The sequence below is a fragment of the Hemitrygon akajei genome, chromosome 7 (genome assembly GCF_048418815.1).
Source record: "Hemitrygon akajei chromosome 7, sHemAka1.3, whole genome shotgun sequence".
Taxonomy (NCBI): domain Eukaryota; kingdom Metazoa; phylum Chordata; class Chondrichthyes; order Myliobatiformes; family Dasyatidae; genus Hemitrygon; species Hemitrygon akajei.
The window spans coordinates 93,589,561-93,609,217 of record NC_133130.1 but is presented as its reverse complement, the minus strand read 5'-3'; the positions used below and the strand labels follow the sequence as shown (position 1 = coordinate 93,609,217).

The window sequence follows — 19,657 nt, the reverse complement described above, 5'->3', positions numbered from 1 at the left end:
TGTAGTAGAGGTGCCCTGTCCTATTAATACGCACAGAGTCAGGTTACTAACAGAGGCTACTGTTCCCAAGAAGAATCTGTTTATGTGCACCATGCCTCGATCAAAACAACTTTCAGAGGGTCTTAGAAGATTGTAGAGATGCAAGAAGCTGGAAAAGGCTACAAAAGCATTTCTAAAGATCTGAGTGTTCATCAGTCCACAGTCTACAAATGGAGAAAATTCAGTACTGTTGCTACTCTCCCTAGGAGTGGGCATCTTGCAAAAATCACACTAAGAGCACAGCATGCAAAGCTGAAGGAGGTGAAAAAGAACTCGAGGGTAACAGCAAAAGGCCTGCAGAAATCTCTAGAACTTGCTAAAGTGTCTCTGCTCATGTGTCATAAGAAAAACACTGAGTGAAAATGATGTTCATGATAGGCCACCATGGTGAAAAGCACTGCTCTTCCAAAAAAAAAGCTAGTGCGTATCTCAAGTTTGCAAAAGACCACCTGGATGTTCTATAACACTTCTGGGACAATGTTCTGTGGACAGTTGAGACAAAAGTTGAAGTATTTGGCAGAAATGCACATTGCTGTGTTTGGAGGGTAAAGGGTGCTGCACACCAACACCAAAACCTCATCCCAACTGTGAAGTATGGTGGGAGGAGCATCATAGTTTGGGCAGCTTTGCTGCCTCGGGGCCTGGACAGCTTGCAATTGTTGTTGGGGGAACAATGAATTAAAAATTATATTAAGACATTTTACAGGAGAATGTCAGGGTAGCAATCTGTCACCTGAAGCTTAGTAGAAGTTGGATAATGCAACAAGACAATAATCTTAAAGGCAAGAGTAAATCAACAATAGAATGGTTTAAATAGAGGAAAATTTGTGTTTTGGAATGGCCGAGTCAAAGTCCTGACCTTAATCCTATAGAAATGTTATGGAAGGACCTGAAGCAAGCAGTTCATGCAAGGAAGTCCACCAACATCCCAGAGTTGAAGCACTTTTGTAAGGAGGAATGGCCTAAAATTCCTCCAAGCTGATGTGCAGGACTGATCAACAGTTATTGGAAACATTTGGTTGAAGTTAATGCTGTACAAGGGGCTACACCAGTTACTGAAAGCAAAGGTTCACATACTTTTTCCAACAAATACATGTAATATTGGATCATTTTTCTCCATAAATGAATGTTTGTTTGTGTTATTTATTTCATTGGGTTCTTTTAATCCAGTTTTAGGACTTTCGTGAAGATCTGATCACATTTTAGGTCATATTTATGCAGAAATGGAGAAAATTCTACAAGGATCATAAGCTTTCTAGCACCATTATACTTCAAGTTGCAAATACTTGAAGGTTACGAATATATATATATATATATATATATATATATATATATATATATATTCATTCCAAAACCTTGCTACTTATTGCTGCCTTTGGTATCCGTGATATTTTCTTTTGTAAATACAAATGAAAAATATTTCTGTTATCTCCTGTGGCTCCACACATAGGTGCCCCTGATGTTCTTAAGTGGAGCAGACTCGATTGGCCAAATGGCCTAATTCTGCTTCAATATCTTATGGTCTAATGGACCTAGTCACTCCCTGGTCATCCCTTTTAATATGCCTGAAGAATTTGACAATTAAAAAGCACTTTTGTGAGTAATAAATCGATATTTGTTTTAAAGTAACAAATATTGCAAGACGTCTGGCAACATCCTTGCAGAGAAGAAGACAGCTAACCTTTCAGGTCCAGTATCTGTCAATACTTCTATTGTTGAATTAGATTCTAATGGAGCACCTAGAATCTCAAAATAAAATTATTTTTGAACTATTTGATTTAGCACTTAATTTACTCAGAATATTACAAAATTTTATTTCCCCATGTTATTTATTAACCTTTTGGATGTTCTTATGTTGATTTCTGAAAATTCTCACCTTTGAAAAGCCAAGTCTTTAACTTTGTTAATCAATTGTATGCATGCAGGGAGAATTTTGGAGAGGGCTCTGTCAGCAGTTAGCTTAACATGTGGTACTGTATTTTTATAACTTGTATGTAGCTATTTTCAAAATTATTTTAAAAGTTGGAAAACTAATTTTGAAAATAGCCTGAAACAGTATCATTTTCAAGGTGATGGTGACAACTACAGCCCTGTGAGATCACACCTGAAATACAGTGACAGGGATACATCTCTACCAAAGGAGATGTAAGGCGCTCTTTCTCTCCATTGACCTGCAGGTCACCCTTGGGCAAGGTGTAGCACTTGCTTATCCTCCGATCAGGGTCACATGAAGCCATGGGAGCAGGGTAGATGTTTGTATGAGCAGCTGGTGCACATCATGTTATGCGAAAACTGATGCCAGGCAGACAATCTCAGAAGAATATTGATAATGGCTGGGGTCACCTGGTTTGTAAAGACACTGCCCAGAAGAAGACATTGGTAAATCATTTCTGTAGAAAATTTTCCCAAGAACAATCATGGTTATAGACCATGATCACGCACATCATTTGACACGGCACTTGACGATATATAAAGAAGGATACAGTATTGAAGATAGTCCAAAGAAGATTCAACAAGATTATGCATTGGCTCTGAGGATTGTCCTTCCTAAAGAAGTTAAACAGTTTGTCTCTGAATTCTTTGGAGCTTAGAAGAACAAAGGGTGACCTTACTGAAGCTCATAAAGGTGTTGAGGTTTGACAGGGTTAGATTTTGAAATATTTTCAGGAGTAAGTGAGTTTCAAGCAAGGGGGCATGATAATAAGATAAGGGACCAGTCATTTAAAATTGAGTGTGCAAAACATTTTTTTTCAGGGGATGGAGAAGCTCCAGAAATTCTTTACCCCCAGAGACTAGATCATTAGAAGTGTCTGAGATGGTGATAGATAATTCTCCAATCTTTCAAAAATTTGAAGGCTGTAGAGTACTGACACAGAAGAGAGGTTGAGGCCAACATAGACCAGCCATCATCATATCAAATGATGGATCAGGTTTGAGATATAAGATGGTCTATTCTAGTGAGTTTATGTATGTGTGCCTAATTTGTACATTTTTTATTTACAAAATGTACTCTGCTGAATAAAATGAAATGTTTCTTTAACTATATTTGGATTTTTATAAATAAATAGAGTTAAAACCAGATAACAAATTACAATAAGTTTTCAACTTTAGATAATTCTCTTCTTTCTTTTACTTCAGACAGTGAATCAAGCTGAGAGAGAGAACCACAGAGACAAGCTATCTTCATATTTACTCTTTGGAAGTAGTCATTTGTTTTCATAAAAGTTTCCAGTTACAGTGGGTGAGTGAAACAATGATTACTTGAAGACCTAAGTGCTTTAGATCAGTTGTTTTTGTTTCATGATCTGATATTGATCTGTGGGATATGTTTAAAAAAAATAGAATGCTGACAAGCAACAGTGAACTTTCTCAGCTTTTAATTTGTGTATGTATTTGTAATGTTTGTTACTGCTGTCAATTTGTCATGATGCAATTACACTATATCTCCTTAACAAAAAAAGGTGCTGATGTACCATATCAATAATAGATAATAATTACAGGTTGACAGATTTATATTTGAGACTTCCATTATAGGTGTTGACAGAGCAGTTTAGGATGGAAATATAAAGAACATAAGGTTTTAAAATTAGATGATTATTATGTTCCAATTATATATATGATGCTTGATGCTGAATCTCTATATACAATGTATATTATTGGGTTATCAGAATTTTATGTGAAGAAAACACTTCCATATTGTTTGATGGGGATGGAGTCAGCCATAGTTAATACTGGCTTACTCTACACCACTTCTCAAGCAATCAAAGCAGCCAAGTGTCCTTTTATTGTTGGGAAGCAAAGCCATAGACTGCCTGTATTTATTTATGCAGCAATGATCTTAGCTTATTGAAGGAAAAACAGCATTTATTTATTGTTGAGAAAGCAGTTGCAAGATGCATAAATAAGTATTGCAGCTACTTGGAAGCATCTCAACCTTCTGGCCTTCACAGCCACTTGTTCTGCTAAACCTATTCTCTCCTACGTTCTGCTTTATGGCAAACATCAAGAGAACCAATACAAATGAAGTCCATTACCACATTGTTCTTTCTTCACTATATTTTTAAATCACTATTATCTCTGTCCTACTCCTTATAGATACTGTCCGACAAAGCAGAAAGGAGTTGCAGTTTTTAAACTTACCAATCATAATTTTAGAAGAATTTTACTTTACTCCACATATTAATCTTGCCATTATCCAATATTGAATAGATGGAGAAAATAATATGAAATTGGGTAGCTGCTAAAAGAAAAAAGACAGAATGTGAGCCTCTGATGAGAACAGAGTAGATGAAGATATAAAAATTGTCCATGATAAAAGTCTGTGTCGGGGATCTGTTAATATTCATTCCTTACCTTGGCACCTAGGAAACAGCACCACAAACTGATGTCTTTTAACGGTCACCCCTCAAAATAATCGGTGCTCTCACACCACCACCTGCTTCCATCCTCATACCCGGGTGTTATCCATGCTTCTGCAATTCTTTATTTCCTTTCTAAAGTCATTTGTTTTGCCTATGTCACAGGGTATCCAACTTCTATCAGAGCCCATTATTCCCCTGTCCCTTGTATGTGACCATTCAGTTTCCTTTTTCTGTTTGATTGTCCTCTCTTACTACAGGGTGACCATCTCTTTATTTCAATGTGGGTTTTTTTCTGGAATTAGTCTTCCTCTCTGCTTTAGCTTTGTTTTATTTATTATTTTGCATCCTCAGCATTCCCAGCACTTATTGCCAATTCTAATTGTCCCTGTAAAATCTGATGAACATACTTCCACAGTGAAACTGTCTGGATTTCTAGAATTTAGACTCAGCAACAACCAAGGACTGCTTTATTTCCACATCAGGATGGTCAGAGTGTTCCAATGTGCCTGCTGCTCTTATCCTGCTTGGTGATAGAGGTTGTGAGTTTAGATGGTGCTTTTGGAGTAGCTTACGTGAGCAACTGCAGTGCATTTTGCAGGTGGCACACAGTGCTGAGTAGTAAATGTTTAGGTGGTTAATGGGGTTTCTTTCAAAAAAGCTGCTTTGTTTTGGGTGGTGTTGAGTTTTTTGAGAGTAATTGGTGTTGCACCAATCTAAGCATATGGAGGATATTCACTATTCTCGTCACTTGTACCTTGTAGGAAGAGGAAAGAGTTTGGGATGTGGAGAGGTGAGACTTTCACTGCAGGATGCCCAGCGTCTAATTTGCTCTTACACCACCATTACTATTACTGCAGAACTCCTCGTGTTTATGAGACTGTTTCAGTTGTGCTTCAGGTCATTGGTCACACCCAGGATGTTAATGGGGTGGGTGGAGAATCTCTGTGATGGGTGTGCCTTTAAGTATAACGAGAATGAGAAAGTAGTTGAACCAATTTTCACAAGCGAAAGTCGTTGTGCTGGACTTTTGTAGAATGAATGTTAATTGGTGATGGTGGTATTCTTTCCTGTGTCCCAAACACAGGGACTTGGAGCTCAATATGTCTCCGGTTCACATCTGTGATGTTTATGGACTTGAGAACTGAAAATTCCCATATCTTGCATTTTCTGCTGACTTGTACAAGCTGCCCATTAGGCCCCTTGAATCTGTGTTCCACAGAGTGAAATAATGTCTGATTTGAATCTTACCATGTTTCCATATTCAATGATGATCCTTATCTGTCAAAAATCTTACTAATTTAATTTTGAAATTTTCAACTGACCTCTAGTTTCTACAGCTTTTAGGGGAAGAAGTTCGAGACTTCTGCCTCCTTTCGTTTGAAGAATTGAGTGAAATTATACATAATGTGCAATTCAGTGACTCCAGCACTACCATACTGAGTGAAAGTCCATTAATTATAAATATTATGAAATCTGTAAAAGTACATATTTATTTATGTATGTGATTTTAAGTTGGCCTGTTTATTAAGAATTTTTTTAGATTCACAATTCAGAATTAGCAGAATAATTAATTCAGAAATTAATTATTTCAACCCATAACTTTTAGAAAATGCCTGATGGGAGACAAGAATTTTGCTGTGATTGAAACTTGCATCATTGTGAGGCAGAATACGAATGGCCCAGGGAAGCCAACAAATTGATGTTCAGGTTCTGCATGACCTGCGGCAAAAGTTCCCTGAAGTACCTGAATTTGTTGTCTCCCACTGTATGCTGCAGGTAGGTTCAGTAACATTGGAAGAAATTGATTCCACTGTCCTTGATTTTGACTATTGACGACTATTGACTATTGTGGAAACTGGTCCATTGATCTATTTGGAAATCTAAAACTCCCTTGTTCATCTTGGCTGTTTTCCCCCCCAAAAATCTTGAAAGTTATTCATGGTCTTTATTTCAAACTGTTTGTACTTTACATCATTTCTGTCCTTTGCTGATTCTCCACGGAGGTAACAGAAAAATTTTGAAGTTAAAGAACTGTTGCATGTTGATCTATGGTTTGATAGTCCAAATGCACCTTATGTAGCTTGTTACACTGAGGCATTTCCTGGCCTCCAAGCTAACCAATGCAACCACTATCTTCCATTTTTTTTCTTTCTCCACTTCCTTTGTTTCTTTCATCTTTACCTTTTCTTAATAAGATATTACTGTTTAACCCTGCTAACATTTTTCTAAATAGTAACATTTGAGGGATTAAATTTTTAGCATTTTGGGTGATTAGATCTGTATTTTTTTGTGATTTTTAAACAGAAATTCACCATCAGTGATGGAATATTAAAGTGAGTCAAAAACAAAATACAACAGATGTAGAAAAACAATATAAAATTGATCAATGCCAAAACACTCAATTAGTCAGGCAGCATCTGAGGAAAGATTATTGGTTTAAGTTTCAGGTCTGAAGTCACTGATTTGAAATGTTATCTCTTCTCTCTACAGACACTACCTGTGCTACTAAGTGTTTCCAGACATTTCTGGTTTGACTGTAGTATCAATGTGAGGTATATTCATTTTGTTTTCTAACTTACTGTTTTTTTTCCCTTAGAACGGTAACAATTTGGATGCTTGCTGTAAGTTTTTGTCTCAAGAGAGCACCAAATACCTTTACGGAGAAGGAGATCTGAACTTTTTGGATGAACCTAACATTTCTGGACTTCACAATCGCATGTCTGAACTCAATTTGGATGTCCAGTCTCAGAATGTCTATCAGCGCTGGAAAGAAGGAAGTCAATTAAATGGAAACAAAACTCTAACTCATAGCATTAATGACGGAGCACTCCAGACTGCTGTAACTAGCTATGAACCCACAGGAGAGGCACAAGTAACACCAGCTCAATTGGCCGGAGGCTTCAATATGTTTGGAACAATGGATATAAGTAACAGCTCTTCTTCACCCCAGCAACTTGGACTTCTTCAGCCTTTGTCCTCCAAGGGAATATCAGGCACAGCCCAACAAATACCCAGGTTCAACCCTATTACTGTCACTCTGGCACCTAACATTCAGACTGGCCATAATGTTCCTAAATCCCTGCACATACGTGGTGTCCCCCCACCTGTACTTAATAGCCCTCAAGGTAATTCTATCTACATTAGACCATACGTGACAGCACAAAGCAGTACAAGCCGTCAGATGTCACAGCAGCCTGGTTGGATGTCTGGGCAACATACAGGCGCTTCACAATTCGGCCACAGTCAACAGCAGCCAACCTTCCAGAGTCCACAGCACTCGCATCAGCATTCGGAGCAAGTGCCAGGCTTCTGCAGCCCAATTACTTCACAGTGTGGTTCATCATATACCTCATCTCAGCAGTCTGCTTATCCAGGCCAGCAAAGCCATCAGACGTCTCATATGTATATGCCTATCAGTTCCCCTACAAATTCTCAAGTGCCTCCATATCAATCATCTAACAACGTACAACCTTCAATTTACAGTCAGTACAACATTCAGAATATCTCAACGGGGCCACGGAAAAACCAAATTGAAATCAAACTTGAATCACCACAGAGAAACAACTCAACAATGCGTTCCTCCAGCTCTCGCACAGCACCTTTACCTTCCATCAGCACCCACCCTGTAGGCAGGGGTCAGCCCAAAGTCTACATTTCTGCCAGTCCTCCTTCCTGCGAGGAAATGGTCGGGCGCAACCAGCCGAAGCTCTATATTTCGGCAAATTCAGCTGCTGATGAAACAGGCCTGCGAAATCCGCCTACTGTGTACATATCGGCAAATCCAGGGTCGTCATCCTCCTCCCGAAGTGGTGCAGGACAAGTCAGTGTGGGCTCACAGCAGGCCTCTTTCATTCAGCCTGCCTACATCCGCCATCATCCACCCAAAAGTCGGAGTGCGGGCAATTGCAATGCTGCCACTTCTCCTCGAGTTGTGGTCACCCAACCCAATACCAAGTACACTTTTAAGATCACGGTTTCTCCTAACAAGCCTCCTGCTATTTCCCCTGGGGTTGCATCCCCAACATTTGAACCTTCCAACCTCTTAAGCCTCCCTGATCATCAGCCTGAACCTGTCCAGCATTTGCAGCTAGGAGCTGATCCTACTTCAACTCTCGATGATCGGATTAACGAAGCACGGAGAATGAGTGCGGGATCTGATGATGCTGCCTATACAGAAGGTACATAACATTCTGAACATCTATTTACCTCAGGATTTAAAGCTTTTATCTCTTTTAGACAACATGCTTCTCAAACAGGGTTGTTTATAATTTTAAACGATAGATTGAATAATGACATGATTACAAATACTAACAGTGGATTATTAAAAAATACTCAAATGGGCCGAAGATTGTTTTGTTCCTATATTGTTGATTAAAATATTCGCTTAAAAAGAGGAGTATGTGGCACTCACTTTGGCTGAAGTTAATTGAATTTTATTCTCCACCCCCACACCCCCCCCCCCCCCCAGCTTAAAGTGAAGTTTATGCAGTGGACCTCTGAGGAACGTCACTAACTGCTGAGCAGGGCACTGACTCCTCATTGAATCTAGAATAACACTGGTTACATGTGAATGATGTCACTAAGAATTATTTGAGCTTGATCTAGAAACTGTTCATGCAGTATTATATTCCCATGCAATATTGCAACATGCCCACTGTAAACTTGCCTGTGCCTTGATTGCAGGATAACTGAATTGTGGTATGTGTTTGTATTGCAGTATTACTGTTGTCCTTCCTGCTAATGAGGCAGTATGTCTTCTAGTTGTTGGCTGGTCTTTCTTACTGTTAATATCTCCGTAACAGGGCCTTGCCTGCTGCTTTTGTAGTATCATCACCAATCCCTGCACTCTCAGTCTCGTCATTACTATTGCTGTTTATTAAAGGTTTATAATTATATTTTGTGTTTGGGCAGAGTTGTATGCCATACATTTTTATAACGTTACACCTTTAATACTTACTACCCATTTCATGCAGTATTACATTACTACTTCGCTGATGTGCGCAACTGGTGTTTTTTTTCCCCGTTGAGGATATTTTAATTCGTATGAAATCTTTCACATGAGGAAAGCATCACAAGATGCTTCACCATCTGCATGAAATGGCATGTTCCAAAGAAGGAAGTATTAAGGGTGACCAAAAGTTTGATATATGGGGTGAGCTTAAAAGGGGATAGATAAGGGTGTCGGAGGAAATTCCAGGAATGTGGGATAGAAATAGTTAAACTGAGTTGATAACATTTGAGGCCAAAGCCAGAGGAGTGAAGAGGCCATTTAATGTAGTAGTAAAAAAAGTTTCATTTTAGTCCTATAACTTAAGTCTAGCAATTAAAGTGTTGATGGAATTGTACTCCTTTTCCTTATAATATTTCAGTATTTTTGAAAACAAGGGAACACCACACAATTTATTGAAACATTCTTTCTGTACCTCATTTTTCTACAACACTATCACTGCTGTACATTCTGATTTCTATCAGTATTTCGACAGTGGTATGCTGTTTCTTCACTCTCATGTTGTACTGTAGCTCTGTAATTTTATCTCCAGCTCCCATTTCATCTTGTAGCAATACTGCTTTTTACTCACTGCTCTCAAATGATACTCAGTGGGGGAGAATTTGAACTAATATGGCACAGAAATGAGTAGCAGTAAGGTTAGAGTCTAGAGAGAAAGAGCAATATCAACAAATCAGTTGGATTAGAAGCAGTAAGCATGGCTAATGTAAACAGTGGGAAGAAAGCAGCTTCAGAATGTTGAGCTGTATTAGAAAAACAGTCGGAGAATGGGAAAGTACTATAGGAATAATTTTAAATGAGAAAATCAGAAAAAAATAGTCCACATCCCAGCTAGAATTAAGAATGAGTGGTATGCATGCGAGGATTGAAATCAGAGTTGGAAATTCAGCAGCATTACCGTCTGAAGGATGCAACACAATTGCTATAACAGAGTCATGGCTTGAAATTGGGTCACAAAATAAGATTTTAATGTCAGCAATTTAAAAACAAGGCAAAAGATATCGAGACCTCCTTTTGAATTGTTTCATTGTTCAGTAGCACCAATGATTTAGTGCTATTGTAAACACTTAACTGACATGCAAAACATTTCAACATAAATTATTCCCTGCTCTTTCTATAACTGCTTTTATACATGCATTATTTTCAAATTGGCAAATTGTCAAATATACAATCAAGTAAGCCTCTAATAGCCAAGTAGTTAAAAGATGTGTCCAAGTCTAAAGGAGATTTTTTTTTGTAAGTTCAGTGCTCAATCATTATGACACGGGTCATTGCTTTGTGTAAACTGGCTTCTAAGTGAACTGGCCTCATTTGTTGATGTGCTTTCCAGCTTTATTAGTGCATCAGAAGGCCAGAATGGATCGATTGCATCGAGAACTTGAGCTGGAGAAGAAAAAGTTGGACAAACTGAAAAGTGAAGTTAATGAGATGGAAAGTGACCTTACTCAACGGCGGATGAAAAGATCAAATTCAGCTTCCCAGATCCCATCGGTATGATTCACTATTCAACATTGTTTAGTTGATTTTATTTTTATGACACTTCTGACTCAATAGGTCTCACTCAAAAAAAAATCTTGAGCACAAAAATGTACTGATAATCTCAATGTACCACTAAGTATGTGCCACACTGCTTAAGATATTAAATTCCAAATGCTTTCACAGATATGAATAAAAATTCTCATGGTATTATTTCAAAGAATAATAGGGAGGTAATTTGAATTTCAAATCAATGCAAAAATGTTGGAATTACTGAACAGGTCACAAAGCATCTGTGAAAAAGAGAATAGATTTAATATTTTAGGTTGATTTATACTTTACTGTCTGGACAGCAAAGATGCATACATCCGGATGCCCTTGATCGGTTACAGATCAGCATTTTAACACCATCGTCCCCTCAAAACTAATCTGTAAATGCCAAGACCTGGGCCTCAGTACCCTCTTGTGCAGTGGGATCCTAGACTTCCTCACTTGCAAACCCCAGTCAGTTCAGATTGGCAAACACATCTCCTCCACAGTCTCCATCAGCACAGGTGCACCACAGGGTTATGTGCTTGGCCCCTTGCTCTACTTGTTTTACACCTATGACTGCGTGGCTAAGTGCAGTCCAACAACATATACAAGTTTGCTGCTGACACCACAGTTTTGGGCCATATCAAAGGTAGTGATGAATCAACATATAGGAGAGAGATTGAAAATTTGGCTGAGTGGTGTCATAACAACCACCTCTCAAAGTTAGCAAGACCAAGGAGCTAATTGTAGACTTAGCTACAATTAGTAGCTAATTAGGAGCTCTGGATTAAAGGGAATCCAGAGCTTCATGAGGTTGAAAGCGTCAGTAACTTTAAATTATTGAGAAGCACATTATAACTAGTCAGTAAAGGCTTAGGTAGATTATACACAAACTTCAGTGAACAGCAATGTGAGAATAGCATGATATCAGAGTGTCACTATCTCAGAAGGCCTGTTCTGGACCGATCATATAAATATAGTTGCAAAGAAAGCATGAGAACGCCTCTACTTCCTTAAAAGGCTGCGCAGATTTAGCAAGACATCAAAAGATTGGCAAACTTCTATTGATATATCGTGAAAGGTGCATTGACTGGCTTCACTATGGCCTGGTATGGGAATACCAATGCCTTTGAATGGAAATTCAAACAAAAGTTAGTGGATTTGGCCCAGTACATAGCAGGTAAAGCCCTCCCACCAGTCGATCACATCTATATGAATTGTTGTCATAGGGAAGCAGCATCCATCATCAAAGATCCTCACCACCATGCTGGTTTCTTGCTGCTACCATCAGGCAGAAGATATAAGTGCCTCCGGACTCAGACCACCAGGTTCAAGAACAGTTACTACTCCTCAACCATCAGGCTCTTGAACGAAAGAGGATAATTGCGCTCATCCATTGAGATGTTTCCACAACCAATGATCTCAGTTTAAGGCCGCTTTATCTCATTATTTCATTTTCTCATTATTTATTGCTATTTATAGTTGCATTTCAACAGTTGTCTTCTATGCTTTTGCTCTTTCATCAATCCTGTTTACAATTAGATTTGATGAGTATACCCACAGGAAAAAGAACCTCAGGGTTGGTGACATGTATGTACTCAAATAATGAAGTTTACTTTGAACTTTGAATAGGAAGGTATTCCTAATGGTCTTGTTGAATATTTGCAATTCATCACAAAATGGATTTTCATGTTATTCCCACGTTGCTATTCAGTGGAGTTTGTGTACAATCTGTCTAAGCCTTTACTGACTACAGTTATAATGTATTACTCAGTGATGAGAGGCTTTTGAAGGATTTTGTGTTAAGAATTTCTTTAATGTGAATATCTACGATATGTTTAGTCTATGAAGGAACAACCACTAATTCAATCTAAGCGTTCAGTGCTGAAAATACATTATTGTTCTGTAAAGAGCATTGTCATTAGTGTTGAGTCAGAAATGTTAATGTTTGTTAAGAACCTTCAATCTTATGTAAATGTGAACACTCAAAGAAGTCAACTAATAATAATTCAAAGTTGTTTTCAAGTAGATAAAACTGGAAGCATCCTTGGAGTGAAAGAGGCTTGGGTGGCCTTACAAAGGTTTATAAAATCACAAAGGGCACAGATAAAAATAGATTGTCACAGCTTTTTCCCCCCAAAGTAAGGTAGTCTAAAACTAAAGGGCTAAGGTTTACGATTAGAAAGGGAAGATTTAAAGTGGAGCTGAGGGGAAACTTTTTCCACACACAGGATGGTGAGTATGTGGAATGAGCTGTCAGGGGAAGTGGTAGTGGTGGGTATGGTTAAAAGACTTGGACAAGTGCATAGGTAGGAAACATTTGGAGGGATGTGGGCCAAATTGCAGGTAAATGGGGCAAGTTCAGGAAGATTGCTCAGTTGACAGACAAATTAGGTGGATAGGCCTATTTCCACACTACATAACTCTATGACTGACTCATTCAATATCTTGAATTAAATTTGATTGTGCTGTTTCTTTGAAATTGCTACAAGTGACAGCAATATATATTTTGGTGTTTCAGTTAGAGGAAATGCAGCAGTTGCGTAGCAGCAACCGGCAGCTACAGATTGATATAGACTGCATAACCAAAGAGATTGACCTATTTCAAGCTAAAGGTATGATATTACCAATTTATTAGAAATCAAACAATGTGTTACACTAATAGTGCTTCTATAATCTGTTTTGTAGTGTCTTGACAGTTTTCTGACTTAAATAAATTGCAATGGATTTATGTTAAAGTAGTGAGTTTAGAAACGTAATTAGTTCACCATTGTAAAAGGATCGTCATCAGTGACTTAAAAGTACTTGTCACCTTGTGTGTAATTAGTAACTGAGAACAAATGCAATAGTGATCCTGCAGGAATAGGCCAGTCAGAACTTTAAATCTGTTTTGTCATTCAGTAAAATCCAATCTTGGCCTCCATCCAGCTATCCAACTTTGTAAGTACTTTTGATGAAAGAGTCATACAGCAGCACATGGCAGAAGTGAGCAATGCTGTGAGAAACCTTTGTAAAGAAAATATTAAATAGGAATCTTGGGATAAAGTCAAGTGGAATGTTGTTTTGAAAATGGGCAAGTTTCAGCCCAAGGCAACGGTTGCATTCAGATGTGGAATCATGGATTGGTGTGTGATTGAAACTACTCTTTTCTCTCCTGGTCTTTAGCAAAAGGCCATTGCGGTTTCTTCAAGACTAACAATCAGTCTGACAGCACGGAGGCAATGAAGTTGTTTAGATTGGTGGCACTGCATATCGTGAGTGGAGCTTCACCCCAGCTGTGCAGATTATTTTCTTTTAGGACAGATGGTAATTAACTGGAAGCTCAAAGTCCTTGAGAGGTTACAAGTATAGCAGTGTTAAAAGGGACATATCTGAGTTGTCCTGGCTATGATTGGTTAAGTGGCAAGAGTACCAAAAAAAGGCATCCTATTGATTGGGCTATGTTGTGAAAACCCTGTTGAAAGCTGCAGAGGAAAGTCACGTTGAAGAGCAATTTTTGTCTTTGATTAGCAATTATTTTTCACCGTTGGAAGAGCAGAAACTTGATAGAAAGATTCAGAAAATGAGTGTGAACAAGGAATGAGATGTTTGTTTGCAGGATGGAGATTTGGAGCTGTTGTGGTTAGGATAATGGTGATGTTTTCAATATAGGGACATTTTAAATTACTGGCTCAGCTTAGTATCAGGAATGGACATTTTGTGAGCAGGGAAGATAGTGTGCTGATTTACCGCTTTCAATTGTTAACTCTCCATCCTTCATAGTCTACACTACCTTCAATGTCGTATACTGCAAAGAAATATAAAGCACGTTCATATATTTTAGTCATTGAATGTTTTAATGGAAAATGACTTGTCCAATAAATGTTGCATTTCATTTTAAATCTATAAATTCTCTTTCTAGGACCACACTTTAACCCCAGTGCTATCCACAATTTTTATGACAATATGGGATTTCGAGGTCCTGTGCCACCAAAACCAAAAGGTAAGGTACAGATTTTGTATCACAATTGCGTGATGTTTGTGTAAGGACTAAATTCAATCAGCTGTAGTAATTTAGCTGTGATATATTTTACATATATGAATGTTAAATTCCTTAAGCCGATGATCATCCACTGTATTCAAAATGATGTGTATCATCAAAAATATTTAGTAAGAGTTGATTAGTTATTTAGTGAGAAAATCAGTTAAGGTGGTGCAACTGTTTCTTCATGGCCAAACGCCATCACTTAACTATCGGATCCCCAACAAACATCCTTTGCAATTCTGACTAGCAATACATAAATAATGTCATTCCACGGAAATTGACCATTTGAGGTTACTGTGTCATCCCCATAACAATTTCCTTTGCAACTTGTGTAAGGTTACTAAGGTTTCAAAGATATACTTAACATCAGAGAAATGTATACAATATGCATCCTGATATGCTTTTTCTTCACAACCATCCACGAAAACAGAGGAGTGCCCCAAAGAATGAACGACAGTTAAATGTTAGAACCCCAAATTCCACCCCCACCCCCACCCCCCCGGGCAAAAAAAAAGTATCGGCACCACCACCGAGCACTCAAGCGTGAGCAAAAGAAACAGTAAACGCACAGGCTTGCATTACTGCAAAGACCACATTCGACATACCGCAGGCGCTCTCTCTCTCTCCCTAAAGGGAGAAAGAGATGTCTCTGTTTCACAGTGAGAAGGGAGATATAACAAACAACTCGCTGGTTTACAATGTTAAAAGTCTGTTGCGTCGCTTTTCTTGAGCTTTGTGCCCAAAGAATTCAGGTCTCTGGGCACACAGCCAAAGATGTTCCTGCTCCCACGACACACCCGTCTGGGACGCCGACCTTTGATCTGCCCATCCAGAGCCCCAAGATCCTAGGCCTCCAAAGGCTAGCTGAACTCTTAGGCTGAGCCCTTGGCGTGCCGAACAATGGCCAATTGTGAAACCTCGAGCAGGTCCCATTCCCACAAAGGACCATTGTCAGCATGTAACTCCAGGTCAGGGTCTTCAAAAGAACCTTGAAAGGGAAAAATAGAGATATTAAAGATGGAAATAGAGCTGTTTCTGAAGATGCAAGCAAAGGAGTCGCTGTTTAGCACCATCATCACTTCGCTGCGCCTCCAGTTACTAATGAAAGGATCATGTGAAGGTTGGATGGCCTGATGGCAGTGGTAAATTAAACTTCGAGTAATATCTTAATTTAATGCACACAAAATGTTGGAGCAACTCAGCAAGTCAGGCAGCATCTGTGGAAGAGTAAACAGCCGAAATTTCAGGCCAAAACCCTTTATCAGAGATAATGAGTCCTGATGAAGGGTTTCAGCCAAAACGTCGACTGTTTACTCTTTTCCATAGATGCTGTCTGGCCTGCTGAGTTCCTCCAGCATTTTGTGTGTATTACTTTGATTTCCAGCATCTGCAGATTTTTTCTTGTTTGAAATTTGTTTGAGAAACAGAACAATGAGTTCACAGAAATTTGCTGTGGACTGACATTCTTTGGATAGCTAAAGTACAGTTGGTGTAATGGCTCAGCGATGCAAAGTCCACCCTTTAGGTCACCTGAAACCCTTTGTACATGTTTGTTAATAACTGCACCTCTTTTCTCCAATGCCATTCTTGACTGTTTTCTTTATATACTCTGACAGGGAATCTTGCAAGAGATACAATTTCGTTGTGATAAATATTGAAAAGACATAGTTGTCATCAGTGATCTGATGTAACTTTGAGAAACAATTCCAGTCCCTGCCTAGCTTTAGTTTGTAGAACAGTTTGTAGCAGTTTGTACTGCTACTGGAACTTTGACTCATGCTTGTATTTATCTTAAGACTCAATTACTTCAGAACTCTCACGTTTGCCTCCAACTTTAACACTTATAGGCTTCCACTCATTCATAGCTCTGCTGCCCAGAGAAAGTATTTGTTCTGTTCAGCTTATGCTGATTCTCATACTTTCCTAAATTTAAAACTATTCTCCTTCTGTTGTTGTCTCTATCAGTGCAATCAGTTAACTCAAAGTTGTCCTATTACCTGTACACTCCTGCTTAAGCTCTTTCTCTTTGCTCCACCTATTCCCCTCATCTTGTCTGACAATAGGTAACTTCACAGTCAGTCACCTGTTCAGTGAAGTTAACTTGTTTCATGCAGAACTCCTTTCCTGCTTGGTCTTAAGAACCATTCTATGTGCCATCCCATTTTAATATGATAACTGAAATCTACTTTCTTGACTGGGCATTTAGAGCATTTAGAAGGATTGTGAAACTTTAAGACCAAACAGTCAAGGGAAGTGCAGAAAGATAATATTGAAAGGCCTAGGTACAGTGGACATGGAGAGGGTGCTTCCTATAATGGAGGATTCTAGGACCAGAGGGCACAGCCTCAGAATAGAAGGACATCCTTTTAGAACAGAGTTAAGGAGGAATTTCTTTAGCCAGAGGGTGGTGAATCTGTGGAGTTCATTGCTACACATGGCTGTGGAGGCCAGGTCATTGGGTATATTTAAAGTGGAGGCTTAAGTGGAGGTTCTTGATTCGTAAAGGTGTTGAAGGTTATGGGGAAAAGGCAGGAGAATGGGGTTGAGTGGGATAATAAATCAGCATGAAAGAATGGTGGAGCAAACTAGATGGGCCAGATGGTCTTATTCTGGTCCTGTGTCTTATGATCTTCAGGAAAATAGGATAACTTTCACCACTAAAATCAGTGAAGATGGAGATAAGCTTGGGCAGGAAGTGAATACGGTTAATAGGAGAGGGTGGCTAACTTAAAATGATTCAAATTCTTAACTATTTTACTTCAGTTAATTTGCAAATATATTCAACAGTGTATTTGAGAAAATTGGCAGGATACATTTTCATTCCAGTCTGATATTTTGTTTCTAACAGAGCAGAAATCTGCAGTTAAACCGTCAAAGCCAGTGCCAGATCAAGAGGAGGATGAAGGTGCTCAATGGAACTGTAGCACATGTACCTTCCTCAATCATCCGGCCCTGATTCGCTGTGAACAGTGCGAGATGCCCAAGCATTTCTGAGCCATAACGCTCCCAGTGAAAGGAGGAATGCCCCAAGAAATAAGCAAATTGTTTACAAAGACTGCAGTGACTCAGCAGATGCTATGCTGGAAAGAATTTTGATCTGGACCAGGTGGTCTCAAATGGAAGTTGTTGTTTCAGCACAGTGTTTTTTGAGATTAAACACACAAGCTTTTAGAATCTGCAGGCAAATGCTGGAGCCTGAGCTGGTGTTGGATTTGTCTGTTCCAGAAGTATTGTTACCAGCTGAGAAGGATTTCGTGAAGCCACATTTACATGAACCTCTGTGGGTCTTACTGCCTTTTGCTCTCTTTCCCTCACTTTCCATCCCAAGATACATTTTAATGAGAAGTTATGCAAGTTTTTAGAACTGCAGGTGAGAATGAGGGGGGAGGGGGAAGGGCGAAGTATGACAAAAATGAAAGGAACGAAATCTTCTGAAGGAAGGGCAGAGGGTGATTGAATGCCAGCCCTGAAGAAGTGCCTGTAGATTGGGTTGATAGAATGTGTGCATCACTAATGAACCTCACCACTCAGTTCATCTTTCTGCTCTGCAAAATTTTTTAAGATTCAGCGTTGGAATGGAAAAAAACTAAAGAACCATGTTACATATACTGAACACTTTCCTACAATGCACACAATCTACTCTTCAAGCTTCCTGTACTGAGCCCTACAAATTGAAGATTCCCTTTGACTTCTTCCTGTGTGCTCAGTTAATTTAGGTCAGCAGAAACACAATAGGTACAAGAGATGGCCAGGAAAATGTCAGCAAGAATTGCTGCTAGTTCCTTTCTGTTGACTCCCAATCTTCTCCCTTGGCCATCAACACCCACGTTCTTTCCCTTTTTGCTGAAAAGAGATTATATTTTTTCATCTGGTGAGTGCAAATTTGAATTGGGTTATAATGTTACCATAGTTCAATGGCCTTCTTGCACTCTCCATCTTAAATTCACTCGTGAAGAATGGTAATTGTATGGGTGCCATTACTTTAGTGAAAAATAAGTAAAACTTGGGAAGTGTAACGTCTTTCTTCCTCTACTCCTGAGTTTCCTGTATTACCTGTATGTATCATGCTTTAGACTTTGGTAGCTAACTTTATTGAGCGTTTTTTTAGCAAAATCTTTCTCAATTGACATGATACCTATGGGAAGTGAAGCCTTAATTTAACTTAAAGCTATGTATAAATCAGCTCTCAGTGGCCTTTCTGTACAGCATTTCTATAAATTATGCTCTTGAACAGACCTGTGAATGCAGTTCATAAGACAGTGTGACAATCGTGTGAAAATGCACAATTTATTATTTGAGACTTGATTTTATTTTTAAAATATATTTGTAGGTTTCCTGATTCTGTAATTATACAGTGCTTCATCGCACCCATTGAAATGCTGAAGATGAATTTCAAATCAACAGCTGAGGTTTTTAAATAGACCAGTTACACTCAGCTGCTGTACTATGGTTCTGTGTAGTCTGTATGTAATTTGAATTTGCAGATTCAATTCATCTTCTAATTCAATTTTTTCAAACCATCTGTTATTTATATTGCTTAAATTGACCTTGTTGGATAATTGAACATTTTCAGTGGAAAAAAAGGACTGAATTAAGAGTAGTGTGTATATAAATACAATTATATTGTTACATAGTGATTCTGAGCTTCATCTGCAGGTCTAAATAAAATTTGACTGGTTTTACGTTTTATTAATAAAACATAATGGGATATCTTAA

General features: G+C 38.6%; 1 protein-coding gene across 4 annotated transcripts in view; it reads left to right on the top strand.

The window, feature by feature from the left end:
- Window positions 1-19,657, top strand: part of tab2 (TGF-beta activated kinase 1 (MAP3K7) binding protein 2) — a 31,857-nt gene extending 12,200 nt beyond the window's left edge. For 2 of the 4 annotated variants that reach the window (XM_073051454.1, XM_073051452.1), the window contains exons 3-9: window positions 3,178-3,280; window positions 6,007-6,176; window positions 6,997-8,578; window positions 10,739-10,899; window positions 13,439-13,532; window positions 14,819-14,899; window positions 17,790-19,657. In XM_073051454.1, coding sequence (XP_072907555.1) covers window positions 6,075-6,176; window positions 6,997-8,578; window positions 10,739-10,899; window positions 13,439-13,532; window positions 14,819-14,899; window positions 17,790-17,935 — 2,166 coding nt within the window. In that variant the 5' untranslated portion in view covers window positions 3,178-3,280; window positions 6,007-6,074 and the 3' untranslated portion in view covers window positions 17,936-19,657. Of the gene's footprint in view, window positions 1-1,665; window positions 1,728-3,177; window positions 3,281-6,006; window positions 6,177-6,996; window positions 8,579-10,738; window positions 10,900-13,438; window positions 13,533-14,818; window positions 14,900-17,789 lie in introns of all 4 variants that reach the window. The other 2 variants (XM_073051453.1, XM_073051455.1) reach the window with 2 other exon arrangements.